Below are 22,758 nucleotides of genomic sequence, written 5' to 3'. Positions count from 1 at the left end.
CTAATCTTTGAAGTCACCAAAGGAATAAAAAGAAAATGCCTAATTAGTAATTACTAAATGAGTAACTTGGGAGAGCAAACAACCAAATAACCAGTAAAATTCCAAAGATGGAATGGAATCCTCCATTTCCATAAGAAACTCCAATTAGCAACAACAAAAACAGTGGTTAGTTTTATGTCCCAGCTAATAGCACATTGGAAATTGGCAAATTGCATTTGATTTGCACTTTCCATTCCTGTGGCACGTGCCACATAACCCTTCTCACGTGCCAAGTCAATCCCCTAGTAAACTACTCTAGTCCAAGACTCAACCCTCTCTCTCGGTCTGCGAACAACTCAACACAGAACGGCAACAACTCCAGCTTCAGCAATCTGCATCCATTGCTCTTCAAAACGACGCCGTTTCCATCAATAAAAGGGGCGTGACCTGAGATCAACCATCAACCATGTGGCGGAGGCTACTCTCTTCTAACCTCAAATCCCTAATTTCCCATTCTGCCCCTCTTTCATCTACCACTCCCCGATCTGCTTCCGCCGCCGCCAGATTCGCCACTGCCGCCACCGCTTCCCACTCCTCCACCCTCCTCTCCCGCCACTTCTCCACCCAATCTGGTACTCCGTCCTCCACTGTTTGCTCATGATTTTCTTAGAACTGTGTTAGGAATAGTTTATTTTCAACAATCTTTATTATGACCCCAAAATGTTGCTTAAAAAAAGGTATAGAAAAAGAAAAGAAAAAGTGTGTTTATTTATTTAGTTTTGGTGAGGATTAATGGTGTTGTGGGCTTGTGGCAGATGATGGTAAAGCAGTGAAGAAGACTGTTCAGGATGTAATGCCAATTGCTACTGGGCACGAAGCTGAGGAGATTCAGGCTGATCTTGAGGTAACTATTCTTCCTTTTTCTTTTCCTTCATTTAATTTTGAATTTTGTTCTGAATGAAGTGTTGAGTAACTTTTCTGGTGGTTGGGTTTCTCTGAAAATAGCTGAAATGCCAAATGGGGGTACCTTTGTAATTTTTGTTCTGAATTTTGTGATTAGGAAAAAAAAAATATATTGTTTGTGTTTTAAAAAATCTACTCTTTTATGTGCCCTAATTTTGGGGCTAAGAATTGGGGCATTTATGGTTTTATAATTAGCCGGTTTTGTGATCAGATAAGCATATAGTTTAAGTGTTGACGAATTTAACAAAAGAGCTTTGGTCTATGTGTGCGAAACCGATTTGTAAATGTAATGTGTTTTCGGCACCTTAAGAGCATATCTAATTTCTTTTCTGTTTTGTCAGGGGAGGGATATCCTTGAAATAGATCATCCTGAAGGTCCTTTCGGTACAAAGGTTGGTGTTATTGCATGCTATTTTCCCCTGGTCTTCTTTCTCTATAACTATTAACTAGATGACATTTCTTGTAATTGTAGAAAATTTCTTGGGAAATTCTTAGGAATGCAGATGGATAAATAATGGTTTTTGTATATGTCAAAGAAAAATGGAGCATATGGAATGTTAGTTTATATAAATTCCAATTTAGGAAGAAAATTAGAATTGTTAGTTACATAGGTTACAAGATTATAGTGTCTTGGATCAATTATCCAATATGATGGGAAATAGAGGGGGAGATAAACAATGAGGTTCTAGATGGGTGGTTAATGGGGAGAAGTGCTTAAGCTATTTTTTCTGATTAAAATATGTAGTAATAAGGATCAAGCATAAATTTTTGCGCAAAACTATAAAATTGGTAATGTTATGGGACCGAATATTGAATGGTGAGTCAACAAGAAAGTAATTCCTAAGTTTCAGAGATGTGATGCTGTTAGATTAGTTAGTGCCTTAGTGGACACACTAGAAAGTTGATATAGTGCTTACTGGAAAGAAAATGATGCAATCTCACCTTTGGTTATTTGGTAATGTATGGAGAAAACCTATGGAGGTCCCAATCAGGATAGTGGATTAAATAGATCACAGTCCAATAGCTAGATGTAGGGGGAGACGGAGACATAGAAAATAAATACAATAGGTGAAATTAACGAAAGAGATTTAGATGATAATGCCTTAATTCCTTAAATGTAAATATAATTTATGATAGAACGCTATGGCATTGCTTGAGGTGTAATGACCCACCTAGTGGGACAAGGAAAGTGTTGCTTGTTTTGAATTTTGTTGTTGATGTTATGATCCTCTTTATAAGCAATTGCAATCCAACAAGGCATGAGGATGTAAAGATGGTAGACTAAGTAAGAGTAAGCATAATGCAGAAAATCAATCAAGGGACCTCATCTATTGTGCGATTTGATGTGTTTATGTCTTTTTGTGTTGAATCATTTGTGAGATTTTCTAAGGTTGGTTTTTATTTTTTTAATAAAAATAAATTCCTGTCTACATTCATTGTTGATGCAAGGAAATGTCTGCTATGCATCTAATATTCATGTTTCCTACTTTCTTCCCCAAAGGTTAATAATGATTCTTTTGGCCATAATATATTTTTGGCATGGTGATAATATTCACTATAATGGTTTTGAAGAATGTTACATCAATATCTACTTTTTGTCATTGGTTTTGTCAAACAGGAAACACCAGCTGTTGTTAAATCTTACTATGATAGAAGGATAGTTGGATGCCCAGGAGGTGAAGGTGGTGAGTGCTCCTAGTCTTTCTAAATGTGTCCTTGATTGTTAGCTTCTTTACAAATTCATAAAAATATGTTGCATTTTGATTACAACATTGATAAGGTGAATAACATGATTGCAGAGGATGAGCATGATGTTGTCTGGTTTTGGCTGGAGAAAGGCAAGCCTCATGAATGCCCAGTTTGCTCTCAGTACTTTGTGGTAAGCTGAGAATCACACTTTACCGAGAAAAGGTCAAATAAGTCCCTGATCTTTTATCACGAAGACAAATAAATCCCTTGCCAAATTAAATTACAAGTAAGTCCGTGACCTTTGTAAATGGGAGACACATGGATCATTCTAGCAATGGTTTGAATCTGGTACAGAAGAACCTATGTGTCCCCTGTTTACAAAGGTTAGGACCTATTTGTAATTAAATTTGGTGAGGCACTTATTTGTCTTCGGGATAAAAGATTAAGGTAATATTTGTCATTTTCTCTTAATATTTTGCTGTCACAATCTTCTGTGTCAAGTTGAGAATCACAAAATATTATCTTTTACTGTTAACCTGAGTATATTTCCTGGACTTGTATACATTGAATTCTCAACAACCGTTGCTTGTTATTGACTATACAGACTGAAGCTGCTTCTGCATATTATGTTCTAGGGCTTATAGTTCCTTTAACAATTTAACTTCAACTAATATTTCCGCAATCTGAATACATGGACTAGTGATATGTGAGATTATCTGGTATTGTTGCATGGTTTAGGTGTTTTAAGCCTATTGCAAGAACATTCTAAATTAGTTGGTTTGAAAATGTGGCCCTTCAATCTTCGGTGTCTATTTTGAACATTCCTCGGCATTGTTATTCATTACCATTTAAAGCTCTAAGTTCGGCTTTACCTGTCCTTTTCCTTGCAAAAGCAAATTATTAGTCCAGCAAGGATTTTTATTTTGGGTTAGATCAAAGATTTTAGATTTTTAGTGGCTGAAGATCATCTTAAATCTAATAAAAGTATTAACAGCTCAACGATTTCTTGAAGCATTGGTTAACATCCACAAAAGTAGTTTGAAAGGCTGCAGGAATCTGATTTTTGTTCTCATCCACTAGTTTCATAAATGCTTTGATGTATCTGAAAACTGATGGTTTGTCCACAAACACGTATAGCGGCACATAAATTGTTGTTATCGCCATGCCACTTTTTGTTCTTATGGACAATCAGACCTGAAGTAACGCATTGCATAGGTTTTATCTAAACTATTGTCATGTGTGCATCTTTTGCATGAATGAAGCCAGCAACCAATTAACAACATTAGTAGTTGTAATTATCAGTAGAGAATGACACTAATTATTGTATGCTCTTTGGCCATTACAGCTTGAAGTGGTGGGACCTGGCGGAGATCCTTACGGACACGGGGACGACGAACACCACCATTAATTTGCATCCTTCAAATTTCCTTCTGGAATAAATTCGAGAAAGATGGAGAGACATTGTTTAGCATACACTGAGAGGGCTTTCCAAAATCCTGGAGCCTATGTTTGGTTTTGATTTGTCTATACCTTTGTTGTGTTGTTGCAACTTTCCTGCTGAGATAGAAAGTTTCGGTGATTATTCAGATGCTTGAGCTGTCAATTCCCTTTAGATCTTGTGGTGCCTTTGTGAAATAATTGATGGCAACTTTGATGATTCTTTAACTCAGGTTGGATTTATAGAGGGGAGATTTAAGCATCCAAAGTCCTAAACCATGAAAATGAATTAAGGCATCATTTTTATAAGGAATTTTTCCATATTAAAGACTTGTGTGTGCTTTTTATAGTTGTTTTCTCACTAGTGATGTTACAAGAATATGATGGGTTTTTAAGTGACATTTCAAATAGTAAGACTTAAAATATGAATGTTTGTTAGCATTGAAAACCACATTCTAAGTTAGAATATAATGTCAATGTCAATGTCAATGTCAGTGATCATTGTCTATTTTGTTTACACTCAACTAAAAAATTTTCAGTGTCTTAGACTATTTGGATGTGAAATTAATATTACAATATATGGACAATGTTTTAGATGAATAAAAAATTTTGTTGAATCTAATTTTAATATTGGCATAAGATGTTTGTCTAAATAATTCATGTGTCAATAAAAGAATGTTTTAACTTTATTTTGATAAAAATATTTATTACAATAAATTATTTTGTTTAACAATATGATGTACAAAAGTTATTGTAATTATAATTTTATCCCATCCTGTGATATTTCACTTGGTTGATGGATAAAAATAAATTGCATGTTTTTTTATGAAGGAATTAATGCGTAAACCATATATAAAATTTACATGTGATAAATTTCGTTTTCAACTAAACATATCCCAAGCAAGACTAGTGACCATTTAAATTGGAGTAAAGAAAATGATGCTTAGTGGTGGATATCAAAAATGAATTTGCTTCATACAAAGCATATAAATCAGAATATGCACTGTTGCACACAACACATTTTCTTTTCTTCATTCAATAAAAATCAAAAGAGAAATTTGAGTGAAAGGCTACCATTTTCTCCCTCTTTTGCCAAATCAAACTAAACGAATGAAAGATAGAGTAAGTACTGAAATACCGAAATGACAACTAAATATTCTAAATTCTTAGTAAGATTTATCCCAAAATTCCTATTCTCGTTTTTAGCTCCCTTAAAAATGAAATATAAGTGAAACATATTATGTGTACACTAAAAATTAATCGTTAAATTAGTTATCATATATTTATATATATTAATTTATATATTTTTAATTAAATAATTAAATTTATTATAGTCGAATAATCAAATTTGTAATAGTCGAATAATAATATTTTTTACAGTAAAATAACAAAAAAATTTATAAAATATTAACTACGTATATTTATATAATAACTTATTTTGAATTAATTTTTTATACGCATGTAACATTATTAGTGAAACACAATCAAGTAATTGGATTTGGGACAGAATAGATTCTAAGGCTCGTTTCTAGCATCTTATTAATCATGAGTAGTTAGGAAATAGTTACATTATCTTTGAAATTGAAACTATAAGAAGTGACAAATGTACATTGAATTATGGGAAAAAATATTTCGTACATAGCTTTATATCTAATATTATTATTCCCTATAGATGAATCATATTTTCTCATTGAAGATGTTATGCTTTAGCTAGCATATATTTCACAAAAACTTGGACGACTATTAACGGTGCCAGCTTCCAATATTCCTGTCAGAATCAACCAAACTTTACAGCTTAGTTAATGGAAGCAAAGTCACATTATGAGGATATTCAATTCAATTTAAAGCATGTTTTGGGAATTCATTGTATTTCTTTAAAATTTGAAGGATATATATATATATATATATATATAATCTTAGACAATTCTTGTATAATGTAATATGAGTATATATATGACCCAATAAAAAATAAGGAGAATATTATCGCCAGCAACTTTGTCAATTTTAATAAATCAAAATATTGATGAATAAATATTTATTTTAGATAATATTATCGACGCAATAGTTGTCGATTTTATTAAAAATTTATCGACAGTTCGGTAAGTTCTTGATTTTATTAGCTTTTAAAAAAATCGACACGTTAAAAAGTGACAATGATGACCGTCGATTTTGTCGTCGATTTTTAATATTATCGATAGTTTTGTTGTTGATTTTGCCGTCGATTTGAATGGTGTTTTTTCTAGTATTTTTAATATTTTCAGTTATTTTTTAAATTAATTAATACTTTATGATGTACATATTAATAATTATTTACATATTTGATGATAAATATGATAAAATAGTAACTCTTTATTATGCATTTATATATATTTGTGGAATTTAGCTATATGCAAGATCTAATGCTTAAATATAATTGTTTTTCAAGGAAGTTAATTAGTATATGTAGAATAGGAGTTGAATTTTCATGGGAAAAAAAAAGTTATTCTTATGTATGTATATAATCTTACATGAAAATTATTTTGAAGAAATATATGTCTTTGATATATATAAACTTGCATTCAAGAACAGTCTTTTTGGAGAAAGAGATAATATTTATGTTCATACCCTGGCCCAATATAAAGGCCCAGGTCCAACTAAAAGGCCTAATCTAAAGGATTAGAGCCTAGCTAAGTACCGGCCTTTACATAAGAAGTCGGTATCAACCACGACTTGGTCAGAAGAGGTCGGATGCGAGATTAGCTGGCAGATAAACACTCATTCAAATGAGTAACCGCCCCTAAAATCTCTCTAACCGCCTCATAAAGCCATATCTTAACCTCCCCAAGATAATAGGGACGGTTACCACCCTAAAGATATGGCACTACACCAACGGTGGTTATTGGCTCGCCTCTATAAATACCCTGACACCCCTTCAGGTATCTCTAAGTCCAATACTCTCTAAGACCTGCTTACACTCTTGCTGACTTAGGCATCGGAGTGTCTTTGCAGGTACCACCCCCCATTCCCTCGCGAGCACAAGTCGGACGGAGCCTCCCGAGTTGCGGACCTTTCCGGAGTTCTCCTCCATCACACACTTGGGCCGCCAAACGCCATCCATATTATTAATCTCCGGTTACCTACCGTAACATTGGCGCCGTTGCCGGGGACCCGAGAGATCACTCAACGATGGCGGATAGATCCCACGAAGAAGGCCATGTGGAAACAGATTCTGAACAAGAGAATCTAGACATGGGCAATGGCAATGAAGACAATGATCAACACAGAGAGGGCACCTCCGGAGTAAAGAATCCGAAGGTAAATTCCTCAGATGGACGTGAATCAGAAAAGGGCGGACCACCTCACGTAACTGAACTAATGGGATTGGTCCATAGCCGCTTGGAGCAATTGGAACAAGAGCGGGAGAGGCAAAAGGAAACCGAAAGGTACCTTAAAGAGGAGATGGAACGGCGAAAAGAGTTAGAAAGGAAACTCTTGCAGCTAGAATCCTCCCTCAAAAACTCCCGCGATGAAGGAGAAGATCAACTCCCGGGCGGAGAAGATCCTTTCAGCGAGGACATTATGAGGGCAAAAGTTCCAAGAAACTTCAAAAGCCCTGATATGGACCTCTATGATGGAACTACGGATCCCAAGCATCATCTTAGCAACTTTAAAAGTCGGATGTATCTAGCCGATGCCTCCGACGCTACGAGATGCAAGGCTTTCCCGACCACTTTATCGAAAGCAGCGATGAAGTGGTTCGATAGCCTCCCCCCAAGATCCATCACTAGTTTTGAAGACCTCTCAAGGAAATTCCTGATGAGGTTCTCAATCCAAAAAGATAAAGTAAAACATGCACCGAGCCTCTTGGGAATAAAACAGGAGGTCGGAGAGTCTTTACGAGCCTATATGGAAAGGTTCAATAAGGCATGTTTAGAGATCCAAGACCTGCCCACAGAGGCAGTAATAATGGGGTTAGTCAATGGACTTAGAGAAGGCCCCTTCTCACAGTCCATATCTAAAAGACACCCCGTCTCTCTAAGTGATGTACAAGAAAGGGCCGAAAAGTACATCAACATGGAAGAGAATGCAAAGTTAAGAGACCCGAGTTCGCGGCCTGGACCTACTTCCTCCTCTAGGGAAAGGGAAAGGGAGGTCAGGAAAAAGGAAGAACCCGGTCTCGAAAGGCCCAGAAAGTATCACTCTTATACTCCTCTAAAGACTTCTATAGTGGATGTATACAGAGAGATTTGCAACACCGAAAGGCTGCCACCCCCAAGACCTATCAAGAATAAAAAAGGGGGAAGCCGCAGCGAGTACTGCGAGTACCATAAAATATATGGTCACTCCACCAACGACTGCTACGACCTCAAAAATGTGATAGAAAAGCTGGCTAGAGAAGGTCGGCTTGACAGATATCTCATGGAGAGGTCGGACATTCATGGAAAAAGAAAGCGGGATGATATGGACAGGAGAGATCCTCCACCGCAGACTCCTGAGAGACACATCCACATGATCTCAGGAGGATTTGCGGGAGGAGGAGTCACCAAATCTTCTCGCAAAAGACATCTCAAAAGAGTCTACCAGGTTGGGGATGAGACACCCGACCTCCCCACTATATCATTCACAAAGGAAGCTGGGCAAGGGATAATCCCCGGGCATGACGATCCCGTGGTGATAACTATGATCCTAGCCAACGCCCATCTCCACAGAACCCTAGTAGACCAAGGAAGCTCGGCGGACATCCTCTTCAAGCCCGCCTTCGACAAGCTAGGGTTGGATGAAAAAGAATTGAAAGCTTACCCCGACACCCTATATGGGTTAGGGGATACGCCAATAAAACCACTGGAATTTTTACCCCTTCACACCACCTTTGGAAGAGGGGAAAAATCAAGGACTCTGAGCATAGACTTCATAGTCATCGATGAAGGGTCAGCTTACAACGCCTTAATTGGCAGAACCACCCTTAATCGACTCGGAGCAGTGGTATCAACTCCTCACCTCTGCATGAAATTCCCGACTCCAGGAGGAATAGCAACGGTGAGGGGAGATCAAAAATTGGCAAGGAAGTGCTATAACGAAAGCCTGAATCTGAGAGGGAAGGGCAAAGAAGTCCACACCATAGAATTAGGTGGCGCAAGAACCAGAGAAGAGCTACGACCCCAGCCGGGAGGAAAAACCGAGGAGATACAAGTCGGAGAGGAGGAAGGAAAAAACACTTACATAGGAGCCAACCTAGGGGAAACCCTGAAACAAAGGTTGGGTGAACTCCTAAGAGCTAATTCCGACCTCTTCGCCTGGAAGGCTTCCGACATGCCCGGGATTGATCCCGAGCTCATGTCTCACAGGCTCTCGGTTTACCCAGGATCCCGACCTGTACAGCAAAGAAGACGCAAGCTCGGCCCAGAAAGGGCCTCCATAGTAGAAGAGCAAGTACAGGCGCTCCTGGAAGCCGGCTTTATCAGAGAAGTCAAATACCCAACATGGCTAGCCAATGTAGTGCTAGTCAAAAAACAAAATGGTAAATGGAGAATGTGCGTCGACTATACCGACTTGAATAAGGCATGTCCTAAGGACCCTTATCCCCTACCGAGTATTGATACCCTGGTGGACTCCAGCTCAGGATACCAATACCTATCGTTCATGGATGCCTATTCGGGGTATAATCAAATCCCGATGCATAAACCCGACCAGGAAAAAACATCGTTCATCACACCAAAGGCCAATTACTGCTACGTGGTCATGCCATTCGGATTGAAGAATGCAGGAGCCACGTACCAAAGGCTGATGAACAAAGTGTTTTCCCCCCATCTAGGGAGCCTAATGGAGGTATACGTCGACGACATGTTAGTAAAAACCAAGCAAGAAGTCGACCTCTTAACCGACCTCTCACAAGTCTTCGACACTATAAGGTTGCATGGGATGAGACTAAATCCCGCAAAATGCGCCTTCGCAGTAGAGGCAGGAAAATTTCTAGGGTTCATGCTAACACAAAGAGGGATTGAGGCCAATCCCGACAAATGCAGAGCCATCCTAGAAATGAAAAGCCCGACTTGTTTGAGAGAGGTTCAACAGCTCAATGGCCGACTTGCAGCCCTCTCCAGATTTTTGGCAGGATCGGCACTAAAATCCCTTCCACTGTTCTCCCTATTAAGGAAGGGATGCCAGTTTGAATGGACTCCGGAATGTGAGGAGGCGTTCCAAGAGTTCAAAAAATTCTTAAGCCAACCTCCTATCTTAACCCGACCAGAACCGGGAAAAGACCTCGTCCTATACCTATCCGTCGCAAACAGAGCTGTCTCATCAGCCCTGATCAGAGAAGACGAGGTCGGGCAACACCCGGTCTATTTCACCAGTAAGGTTCTACAAGGTCCTGAGCTAAGGTACCGCAAATTAGAGAAGTTTGCTTACTCCTTAGTGATAGCCTCACGAAGGCTACGACCTTACTTCCAGGCTCACACAATAAGAGTTCGTACGAACCAGCCCATGAAGCAAATCCTTCAAAAGACGGATGTTGCAGGGAGAATGGTTCAATGGGCGATAGAGCTTTCCGAGTTCGATTTGAGATACGAAACTCGGACTGCAATTAAAGCCCAGTGCCTCGCCGACTTCATTGCAGAATGCGCAGGTGAACAAGAGGAAAAACCGACTACATGGGAACTCTATGTAGACGGATCCTCCAACAAAACAGGGAGCGGCGCGGGCATAATATTGGTAGATGGAAAAGGAACCCAGATAGAGGTTTCCTTAAAATTTGAATTTCCGGCTTCAAACAATCAGGCAGAATATGAAGCCTTGATTGCAGGATTAAAGTTAGCAGAAGAAGTTGGCGCCACAAAGGTGACGATCTACAGCGACTCACAAGTGGTGACTTCCCAAATAAGTGGGGAATATCAGGCAAAGGACCCCAATATGAAGAAATACTTGGAAAATACCTTGGAACACCTAGGGCACTTTGCGGAAACCGAGGTCAAGCATATAACTCGGGATCTAAATAGCAGAGCCGACGCCCTATCCAAGTTAGCAAGTACCAAACCCGGAGGGAACAACAGAAGCCTGATTCAAGAAACCCTCCAAGAGCCCTCGGTATCAAAAGTAGAAGATGAACGAGAGGTACTTGAGGTAGTCGGCCTAAACCTCGGATGGATGAATCCCTTAGTCGAATACCTAAAATTCGACATCCTCCCTAAAGAGGAGAAAGAAGCTAAAAAGATCCGAAGGGAAGCACAACATTATACTTTGGTGAGAAATGTCCTTTACAGAAGAGGGATATCAACACCATTGCTGAAGTGCGTACCGACCTCAAGAACCACTGAGGTCTTGGAGGAAGTACATAGTGGGATTTGCGGAAACCATCTCGGAGCAAGGTCGCTGGCCAGAAAAGTAATCCGAGCAGGATTCTACTGGCCGACCTTGCAGAAAGATGCCACAGACTTTGTGAAAAAATGCCAGCCATGCCAGATGCATGCAAATTTCCACATGGCTCCACCAGAAGAGCTCATTAGTATAACTTCCCCCTGGCCTTTCGCAAAATGTGGAATGGATCTGCTAGGTCCTTTTCCCCAAGCACCAGGGCAAGTTAAGTATTTAATCGTGGGAATAGATTACTTCACAAAGTGGGTAGAAGCAGAACCATTAGCCACTATCACCGCTCAAAGAAGTCGCAGGTTCCTCTATAAAAACATCATCACAAGGTATGGAATACCTTATTCCATAACCACAGATAATGGAACCCAATTCACCGACGCCACCTTCAGAAGCCTGGTAGCCAGTATGAAAATCAAACATCAATTCACCTCGGTAGAACACCCACAAGCCAATGGGCAAGCCGAGGCAGCTAACAAGGTCATACTGGCAGGCTTAAAGAAGAGATTACAGGAAGCAAAGGGAGCTTGGGCTGAAGAGCTCCCTCAAGTACTGTGGGCTTATAGGACGACCCCCCAATCCGCCACAGGAGAAACACCCTTCCGACTAGTATACGGCGTAGAAGCCATGATTCCTATAGAAATCAGTGAGCAAAGCCCAAGGGTAATTCTTCATGATGAGGTCGGAAATGTACAGGGGCACAAAGAGGAGCTCGACTTGCTCCCCGAAGTCCGAGAGAACGCCCAGATAAGAGAAGCGGCATTAAAGCAAAGAATGACTACCAGATACAACAAGAAAGTCATTCGAAGAACATTTGCCGTAGATGACTTGGTCCTAATCAGAAACAACATTGGAGTCAACAAGTCAGGAGATGGAAAGCTCGCCGCAAATTGGAAAGGGCCATACAAAATCAAGGAAGTGTTAGGGAAAGGTTATTATAAAGTAACCGACCTGGATAGCACTGAGTTACCAAGGTCGTGGCATGCTTGTAATATGAAAAGGTACTACAGTTAGAAGCGAACTCTGCTCCCTGATGTACTCTTTTCCCAGCTTCATGATTTTTTCCCAAAAAAGGGTTTTTTCTGGAGAGGGGTTTTTAACGAGGCATCACAGTAGAGGCTAAGGGAAAATATGCTATCAAAACCCTTAGTAGCAAAAAGGTACCTTCCCGATTAATAAAGATCTTTTTTATCACTATATTTCTCTTAAATATCCTCCTCTATTTTTATAAGTCTTTCTACGAAACGCGCCGACTTAAGCTCGACAAAGCGTGAAAATCCCATGAACCGACCTAACATGGTCGTCAGGATAAAACGACGAGGTACAAGTCGGTGTAAAGAGGTTATATGAGTTGATCGTATTAAACTCGGAAACTATCCGACTCTTAAGTCGAAAGGAAATCCGAGTAACGCAAACTCGAAAGAACTCCGAGTAAAAGAAAACCGAGTTCCGAGTAGATGAAAAGCGCATCACGAAAATAACCTAAGTCATAAAAGCTCACTATAGCAAAGTTGAGTATAAAGGATAACAAAAGAGATATAAAAGCCTGAAAAAGTTTAAAGTTTGCAGACAAGCCTTTGCACGAAAAAGGCTCAAGAAAACAATGCAAGCTAACAAAAGGTTTTTTCGAAAAGATCAAACATATTTCAAAGCAGAAAAGCATGTACACGCGCAAAGTAACTCAAACCCTTATCCAAAAAAGGGTGCACCTACTTTGATTAGAAAACCCTTATCCAAAAAAGGGCATTTATTTTGTTTAAAACCCTTATCCAAAAAAGGGCAACAAACAGAATATTTTGTTTACGGCCTTAAAAGGCCAGAAGCAAATTGTTCACAACCACCAGCAAATAAATAAGAAGTTTAAAAAAAAAGGGGGACCCACAGGCCGGGCCCCATATAGCCACAAAAATAAAAAAGTCATTTCTTGGACGGAGTAGAGGAATCACCACCACCAGGAGGAACACCACCAGGACCGGGAGGAGGAGCCAAAGAGGAAGTCGGAGAAAGGGTCGAAGAACTCGGAGCATCTTTAGAATGAGGAGGAGACTCTATAATCCTCTGCCCCCGAGTCTTTAGGTCTGACTCGGAAAGGACCTCGGGAGCAGGAGGATCAACAATGGCGCCATTAATCACCACCTTGTCAGGATGTAGTGGAGAAAGATCCAAGTCGGGGGCTATAACCCTGACCTGCTCCAGGAAAATTCTCCAAGACTCCTCGGCGCCATCAGCGATGGAGTCCTCCAAGTCAGCATAAGCATTCCGAGAGTTCATCAAATCCTTCTTCACCTCCACCATATCTTTAAATAGGCTTTGGTAACTCTCCTGGGCTGCCTTCCTTAGATTTACCTCCATGGTACATTGGGCTCGCAGCTGGCTTTCCTTCTCCCGGAGGACGTCTCTCTCCTTCCTCAACTTATCCCTCTCCTCTTTCAACTCCTCTTGATGCTTTTCAAACAAAAGAAGCCTCTCCTCCAGCTCCGCAACCTTTGAGGTAGTCCCCAAGGAGCTGAGGGGAGTTTTCTCGAAGATATCCAAAAGTTTGCCACAAACTCCCGCCGCCCTAAAGCTCTCCTCGGCCAGAGCGGTAAGGTGGTTCCGAACAGAAGCATCATCCATACTTATAAGAGGATAGATGTTCTTTCGGACGAATGCTTGAGCATCCGCCTTAACACCACCTTCCCAAGAAGGGCCAGACTCTGAAGTCTTGCGCTTCTTCTTCTCCGGCTCGGAGAGCAATTGGGCAGAAGGGAGTGGTCGAGCCAAACTTGAGGAGGAGATGATAATAGGTTGAGAGGGAGTACCAACATTTCTAGGAGGAGGAGGAGGAGGAGGAGGAGAGACGACCGCCTTGCCACCCCCGGACCTAGTCCGGGACTTTGCCTTAGCTTCCTGGACCCTTTGGTAAGCCTCCTGAGCATTCTTTTTCGCCATATCTACAAAAGAAACAATCAAATCACAAGTCGGTAAAAGACAAGTCAGCAAAAGAGAAGTCGGTGAAATACAACTCGGAAATAGGAAATGCATGCGCTACCTATGCAAGATTGAACAAAAGTCGACGTCCCCTGAAGGATTTTTCTCGTATCTAGGTATGGGGCCCTCCCCCATGCTTCTCGGAAAAACCCCACAATGGCCGCCTCCACCTCGTCTAGGTCATCTAAACCAACCTTTTCACAAGGGGTGGCCGGCAGCCAATAAAGGGGAAAGCGGGGGGAGAAATGCTCGTCTAGAAAAAAGGGGTGGTGACCCTCTACAGCTTGAACCTTGAAGAAGAAGTTTTTGAAGTTGTGGAAGGATTCGTCAAAAAGGGTGAAAATCCTCCGACCTTGAATGGCTCGGAAGGATACCCATTGTTGTTTGTTATTTAGCCCACTAAAGGGCTTAGTCATATGGAAAAGATAAAAGAAGATTCTCAAGGAAGTCGGGAAGTCCAGAGCGTGGCTTATAAACTGGTAAATCTTCAAGAAACCCCAGGAATTGGGATGGAGTTGAGTAGGGGCAACCTTACAGTGGTGCAAAACGGATATCTCAAAATCTGAGAAAGGAAGAAAAACACCCAAACGGGTGATCATGCATTCATACATAAAGAAAAAGTGAGGGGCCGCCTCATCAACTCTCCCAAAACAGACCCGGTCTTCAGGACCCGGGATTATCAGTTCATATTTGGGCTCGTCCTCATCCGAAGTACAGAGTCTATGATGAGTACGAAGGTGGGTGATGAACTCAGCGTCAACCAACGGTTCCTCCCCAAGGACCGTATCGTCAACCCACTGAGAAAGAATGTCTACAGAAGCCATTTTTTATATAAAGAAGAAAGTGGCAGAAAACCTACAAAAAGGAAAAAGAAAAAAGAAAATAAAAAAATACGGCCACTAAAGAAGAGAGATTCGAAACTAGAATCTACAGGTCAACCTATCTACTCGCAAAACAAAACATGCAAACATAAAGCATGACATGGAAAAAGCAAAACTAACCTTTATCCGAAAATGGAGGTTGAAGAAGAACAGAAGTCTTCGAACGCAAGAATGCAATACGAACAAGATAAGGAAAAAGTTTGAAAGATTGCAGAAACGGAAAATGGAAAGAGAGGGAAAGTATTTATAAAAAAGGCTAAGGGGCATAATAGGAAAAAGCGAGGCAGTCATTAATGAGACTGCACCGTTACCAAAGCCCTCAATCCTTAAATGATCCCTCAACGGACACGACGCTTGAATTGACGTAACTGTCAGAAACTAAAGGTCGCGAAAATCACGTCGGTTTCCAAGATCCGTACTCTTTCAAACAAGTCGACTGCGAGCCCGAGTTGAATACTTGAACCCAAACTTTAAAGAAAATTTGGGCTCAAGTAGGGGCACTGTTCATACCCTGGCCCAATATAAAGGCCCAGGTCCAACTAAAAGGCCTAATCTAAAGGATTAGAGCCTAGCTAAGTACCGGCCTTCACATAAGAAGTCGGTATCAACCACGACTTTGTCAGAAGAGGTCGGATGCGAGATTAGCTGGCAGATAAACACTCATTCAAATGAGTAACCGCCCCTAAAATCTCTCTAACCGCCTCATAAAGCCATATCTTAACCTCCCCAAGATAATAGGGACGGTTACCACCCTAAAGATATGGCACTACACCAACGGTGGTTATTGGCTCGCCTCTATAAATACCCTGACACCCCTTCAGGTATCTCTAAGTCCAATACTCTCTAAGACCTGCTTACACTCTTGCTGACTTAGGCATCGGAGTGTCTTTGCAGGTACCACCCCCCATTCCCTCGCGAGCACAAGTCGGACGGAGCCTCCCGAGTTGCGGACCTTTCCGGAGTTCTCCTCCATCACACACTTGGGCCGCCAAACGCCATCCATATTATTAATCTCCGGTTACCTACCGTAACAATTTATTAGTCCCCAAAATATTCTTGGATTGAAGCTCTCTCCCTAATTTTTAAATGAATCTTCACCTAATCAATTATATTATTATATAGCACAAAACTTGAAGAAAATTAAAATGTTTTTTTCCCTATAAATCATCGATCAAATCCTGAAAAATTCTTCATCAATGCGTCCCCTTTATATAAGCGCACAAACGAGGCAAACAGTTCAGAAACTTATTGGAAGTATCTGATCCTCAAAAAGACAATTATCCCATTTTTCTAGTGCATTTTACATTTTGTTTTTCATTTAATTTGTCTTATTATAAGTATATAAGTTAATTTATTTTATTCTTATCTTATGATTAATCTAAGTAATTCATCCAAATTAAAATATTTTATGTGCATATTAAAAATTAATTATTAAATTAGTCTTTATTATTATATATTTGTGTATGTATTATTTAACTTATTTTTAATATTTATATATTTTAAATTTTAATATATATTATATGCGAATAGCTAATTTAATTTTATGACTAATTTTTTATACACTTATCATAATTGATATTTTGTGTTATTAAAAAGTAAATTTATTATGATATTTTGTGTTATTAAAAAGTAAAATTAGAAATAAAGAGACTTATTAGTTGTAGTTCACAAATGTCTAGTCAATAGATGAATACTAGCTTAATTCTCTGCCTCTGATCTAGCTAGAAGAAAATAATTATTTGAGTAAAAGGATAATTAACTTTTTGAAGGAATTGATTTTGAACTAATTAATTTTTGAAGGAAAAAAAAATACCAATTAAATCTTTTAAGATAATAAATAATGGACATGTATGTCATTCTATTAATAAATAGTGTAAAACGAAACAAAACAAAATTATTTTTATATTTTGTTATTTATTGTGGTGCATGCATGTCTCGTTACTATCACATGAATAGGAAAATGATTTAATTTTTTATAATTATTTATTTTTTATCTTTTGATTATATATATATATATCCTTTATCATCTACTCTTTATTTAACACAAATTTTATTAAAATAAGTAAAATTTCACTAAAAAAATTGTTATTTATATGATTATATATCTTTCATAGATAGATACAATATATATAAATATCACACTTAAGTTTTAGTTGATGAATTAATAAAAAAACATAACGTGTCTATTTATTATTCTAAAAAACCAAATTAATATATATTTTTTAGACTAATTAATTTAAAGTCGAAATCTTAAAAGACATAATTGTCACCGATTGTTCTCCTGTAATTTTCTTCAAAAATGGAATATTTTTCCGGTGTCCATGCTAGCTTATTGCAAATGAGATCTCTAAAATAATATATCTAAACAAAAAATCAAATCAAAACCCAAAGAAATAGATAAATAAAACAAATGAAAATAGTCATATATATTAGAGTTGCATGCACTTATTATATATTTTGGAATTTTTAAGTTTGATTATAGTCAACTTTTGTCTACTTAAGTCACCTAATATTGCAAGATTACACCTATACTACCATAAAATAATTTCTTTTAATCTTCAACGATATAAGCTAAGTGGCAACAGCATATATTGTCTGCTATAAATAAATTAATACTCCTATGTGCACTAATTTTTTTAGATATTTTAAGAATTTAATTTTGATATATTATTAATGTACAATAATTTTACATATGCATTTAATTACATAATGTCACATCAATAAAAATAATTATTTTTCATATTAATTACATAAATAGTCATACAAAATAACAAATGTAATTGTACAACTTTATAAAATATTTTACATTATCAGTATAACAAAATTAAACTCTTATTTTAATTTGAAGCTATTAATTAATTTAGTGTATATTGTATTGCATTAGTTGGCAGAAAATGTTACTTTAGCAGAGTTCTCTCCTAAGTTGAGGGAAAACAAGATTTAATTATTTTTTAAAACTAACTAGTATATGACCTTATTAATTATTAGGTATTCAACCATTCCTGGCCATCCAATTAGAATTGACAAGTAATTTTATTCAACTTTTGGTTAAGATACCATTTAATTTCAATATGAATACATAGTGTATTCTTATATATATGTAGATTTCGTAGCACAAGTTAAAATAGAACTTAAACCTACCCGACCCTGTCCTATGTATCCCTATTTATATGCAATAACCAAACCTAATATATATTTATTAGCATGTACAAAATTATCACTTATTATACATTAAACTTTAAAATAGATAGACACCAAAAAAAAAAAACTTTAAAATACATTAATTAACCTGTAACTTTTCTTAAAATTATAATTAGTCATTATTTCATGCTTTAGACATTATGGATCTACAAAATATTTTTTATATCAAATTGCTGTCCTTTTTGCACCTTTCAAAATATTTTATTTTTATCTGATCATGTCAAATCAAAACTTTATTAGAACCTTAATTATATATATAATACTTTAGTTAACCCTAACCTATTTTTAAATATAATATATAGGCACAAATTATACAGTCATTTATTCAAAAATTATTATAAGTGTAGTAATTTCTGTATGCACACTATTTAACGTAAATCACAACAAGGTATAACGATTTTATGTATAATTCTAATTTATCGAAGAGTATCGCAGTTTTTATTAATTTGTGAAAATTGTATTTGCGTTTATATTTTTAAAAATTATAATCTAATAAGATAATTCTCCAAATAATTTAAATAAATAAATTACTCATAAAAAAAAACAAATAAAAGAGTTGAAGTTAGCTGAATGCACATCCAAGTTGGAGGCAACTTAACCCACTAATTTCCACCGGACAATAGTAAAGAGATTCAGCAATTTATTAGTGATTAAGAACTAGATTTTTGTACTAGCTAGGTTTGCTTAAGTAGCCAGCATCTCGTAATGCAAATTGCAAAGAATCAATAAAGTCAAAGTCAAATTAAACTATCTCTAGCGTCTACAATACTTTGTCATAAGTACTATTAACAAAAGGGGAATATTTTCGAAAAAACGCGTAAAATGTCTTTTTATAAAAAAGGTTTATGTGTTGTATTATTATTAGATGTATTAATAAATTGGTTATTTTTAAATTTTTTAATAAATTAAAACAAAATTTTTTTTATAATAATAACAATAAATTCAATTTTTTTAGGGATCTAATTGTATTTTTAAATTTTTAGAGATTCAAATGTCGGTAAAACAAAAAGTTAGAGATATATTTATCTTTTTTATAAAAAAATTTAAAGATATTCGATTTAGATTGTGTAATTCGATCGGATCAAATCAGGTATAATAATTATAATGCAGACAATTAGATTTATTATTGTTGATATAATAAATCGATTTTGTTCTAATTTATTAAAAAATAAATTATTAACCAATTTAATAAAAATGTTCAATAACAACATGACACATATAAATATCTTTAAAAAAAATACATTTTTAGGATCTTTATGAAAACATCCCCCTTAACAAAATGTGTGTGGCTTTTTCTCTTTACTTTGTTGCTTATAGCACCAACATATAGTGATAATGGTAATATTTTATTGAGTGGAAATAAAATTAAATCAGACTATAGTGTTTGATAAATCATATCCTTTTTTTATTAATTATAGCTTTTATCCTAATAACAACAACAATTATATTTTTTCCTTTGGCGCTCAGTGTAAATTATTAAATTAATTCATTGTAACATGTTTAGCAAAAACCACGTTAAGTTACATTTTTTTTCAACAATATATCGGAAACTTTGGACGTGCGGATATATAAACTTATAATAATTACTAGAGAAAAAAAAAACTCAAATTATATTTTAAGAAATATTAAATGAGTCACTTTGATTTTTAACAAATTTTTACCAATCTAAAAGTTTTCGAGAATTATTTTTATTAAATGGATTGGATTGGTCTTTTTATCATTTTAAATAAGAACTAATTTATTTGATAATAATAGCTTTTAGAATCCAACTATATTATAATAAATTTTGTTAGAAATCTATTTATGTGACACGTACGTTATTAAAAACTTTATTAAAAATAAGGGAAAGATCAATATATTTTACGGAAATCTTTTTTGGATATTTTTAGAATAATAAAAATTTGTTGAAACTAAAATGTCTAATGTAAAATTTGTTACTCTAATTAATATATTAAAAATTATCTACTGGCTATAATGCAGTTTCATCTCTAGATGATATTTTTAAGCAAAAATTAAAACTTTTCGTGCCGTTTTAAAAGCTTCTAAAATTTAAGACCCTAGCAATAATTTAGTCGGTGACAATTAAAAAATATATCATCGATTTGAGTACAAATAAACGCAAATCAGATTTAGATAAATACTGCAGATGATATGTAAATCGAATTCGATTTATAAACATTTTTAAATTTGAGCGTCATTAGTGGACTTGGCAACAATTTTGGACAACAGTAGATAAAAACATAGTTTGTCATAATTTTTAAAGCATTGAATCGTCGCTAATTTATACATTTATTGGGGTGATTCTTTTTATTATATTTATTTAGGGGTGGCATGCAACGGGACGGGTAGAGACGGGTTTTTGCTCTACCCGATCCCGCTCCGCTGTACAAAAATCCGTGTAGAACCAGTCCTGCTTTTACCTGCGAATAGTAAAACGTTGAACCCTAATTCGCTTTTATGGGTACCCATCCCGCTCCTGTAATTATTAAAATCCAACAAATAAAATTAAATTTCAAAAATTATATAATTATCATCACATACATAACATAAATTAAAGTAAAAATTTAAATATGATATAATATTATTAATCATTTACTAATTATTTTACATATATTATACATATTATATATTAAAATTATATATTATATATATACCGGGACAGGTATTACTTAAATCCGACCCTGCTCCGCCCTTTTTAAGAATTCGCCCCCGTTAAAAGTCCATCCCGGTGCGGGATGGGTGATTGCCTGCCCCGAACGAGTAGAGACAGAATGAATACCTGCGAGTTTAAGTAGTGCTGCCATCCCTATATTTATTAGCTTACTAGTTTGTGATAGTTTTTTTTATCATATTTAGCGACGGTTTAAACTCTAGAACATTATATGAAAAAAAAAATGATCAACAACATAAAACATATAGTATTTAATTTATTAAAAGAGTGTATCATAATCGGTAAGAATAGTTTATAGGGTTAATTCTAATGTCAAATCGAAATCAACTAGCTACGACAACAAACAATAAAAAAGTACGATAGCATATTACTTCCATTGATTTTAGTAGTTAATTAGTACACTTCTTCTTTCATTTCTTTCTAATATCAAGTAATTGAAAATTAAAAGGTTAGAAATTAGTATAATTGGTATCCATCAATCAAGCAGGAACTGATGATAAGGGGGAAAAGAAAGGAACAATTAGGACAAAAATAATCATGATTTGATACCATAGAAACATCCATGATAGATGGTTATTTTTTTCTTCTTGTTTTCAGCAATATAATATTCTTGAGTAGTATGTTTGGTTTTGGTGAGTAGATATAGTCTTAGTGCAATATTTGAAATTGGGTATTTAATAACTATATTTTTGTTTTGAATAAATTAATTTTTAACAAAAAATTTAATAAATTGATTTATGATATTTTAGAATATTAAAAATATTATTCTTAGTAAAGTATATGAATAAATTATTCTTTAAAAAAATTCATACAATGTAATTTATTAACTATTTTATTTTTTTAATAATTACGAATTAATTTGTTGCTTTTTAAAATATATTAATTTATACTTTTATTTTCTTATAAACTAATTTATCTAATATTTTAAACTAACTCATGAAATTTTCTATTAAAAAAATTTCAAAGTAAAAATTACTAGAACTAATTTAAAATAGGTTTAATTACTTTGTTGGTCTCTATAGTTTCGTAAAATTTTTAGTTAGGTCTCTATACTTTTTTCTTTTTAATTGGGTCTGTGCACTAATTTTTTTTCAATTGAGTCCCTACACTTTTTTTTCTTTTATTTGAGTTCCTGTACCAATTATTTTTTTAGTTGAGTCTCTACACAATTAAGCCAATTATTACAAAGAGAAACCTAATTGAAAAAAAAATTAATGCAGGAATTCAATTAAAAAAAATTATAGAAATTTAATTGAAAATTTTGCGAAATTATAGGACTAACAGAATAATTAAACTTTTAAAATATTGCTCACAGTATAGTTCTATATTATTATTATTATTATTATTATTATTATTATTATGGCCATTGCCCACAAAGCATAGATTCTCTCTGTGTATGTGCCTCTGATTCTTTCTGCCCATAAAAGCTCTCTTGCTTTTTATAGTCTCTCTACACACAATGCATTACCCATCTTTTCATGGATTCTATGTGATATTTGAATACTACAAATTTAAATATTTACATAAATACTAAGAATTAGGAAATTAAAATGGAAATACATCAAATTTAATAATACAAATAATTTATATATTTATAGACTCTTCTAGGCACATCACTTAATAACC

At 35.8% G+C, this 22,758-nt stretch overlaps 1 protein-coding gene across 1 annotated transcript; it reads left to right on the top strand.

Annotated features, from left to right (window-relative positions):
- The first annotated feature begins 37 nt into the window (after window positions 1–37).
- On the top strand, window positions 38–4,396 carry LOC112709804 (putative cytochrome c oxidase subunit 5b-like). Its single transcript, XM_025761780.2, has 6 exons — window positions 38–611; window positions 795–883; window positions 1,284–1,334; window positions 2,561–2,627; window positions 2,742–2,821; window positions 3,977–4,396. The coding sequence occupies exons 1-6, from the start codon at window positions 446–448 to the stop codon at window positions 4,037–4,039; spliced, it is 516 nt and encodes a 171-aa protein (XP_025617565.1). The 5' UTR covers window positions 38–445; the 3' UTR covers window positions 4,040–4,396.
- Window positions 4,397–22,758: the final 18,362 nt, after the last annotated feature.

This window comes from Arachis hypogaea, chromosome 9 (assembly GCF_003086295.3).
Source record: "Arachis hypogaea cultivar Tifrunner chromosome 9, arahy.Tifrunner.gnm2.J5K5, whole genome shotgun sequence".
Taxonomy (NCBI): domain Eukaryota; kingdom Viridiplantae; phylum Streptophyta; class Magnoliopsida; order Fabales; family Fabaceae; genus Arachis; species Arachis hypogaea.
The sequence above is the reverse complement of the archived record's forward strand: the minus strand, read 5'-3'. Positions and strand labels throughout refer to the sequence as shown.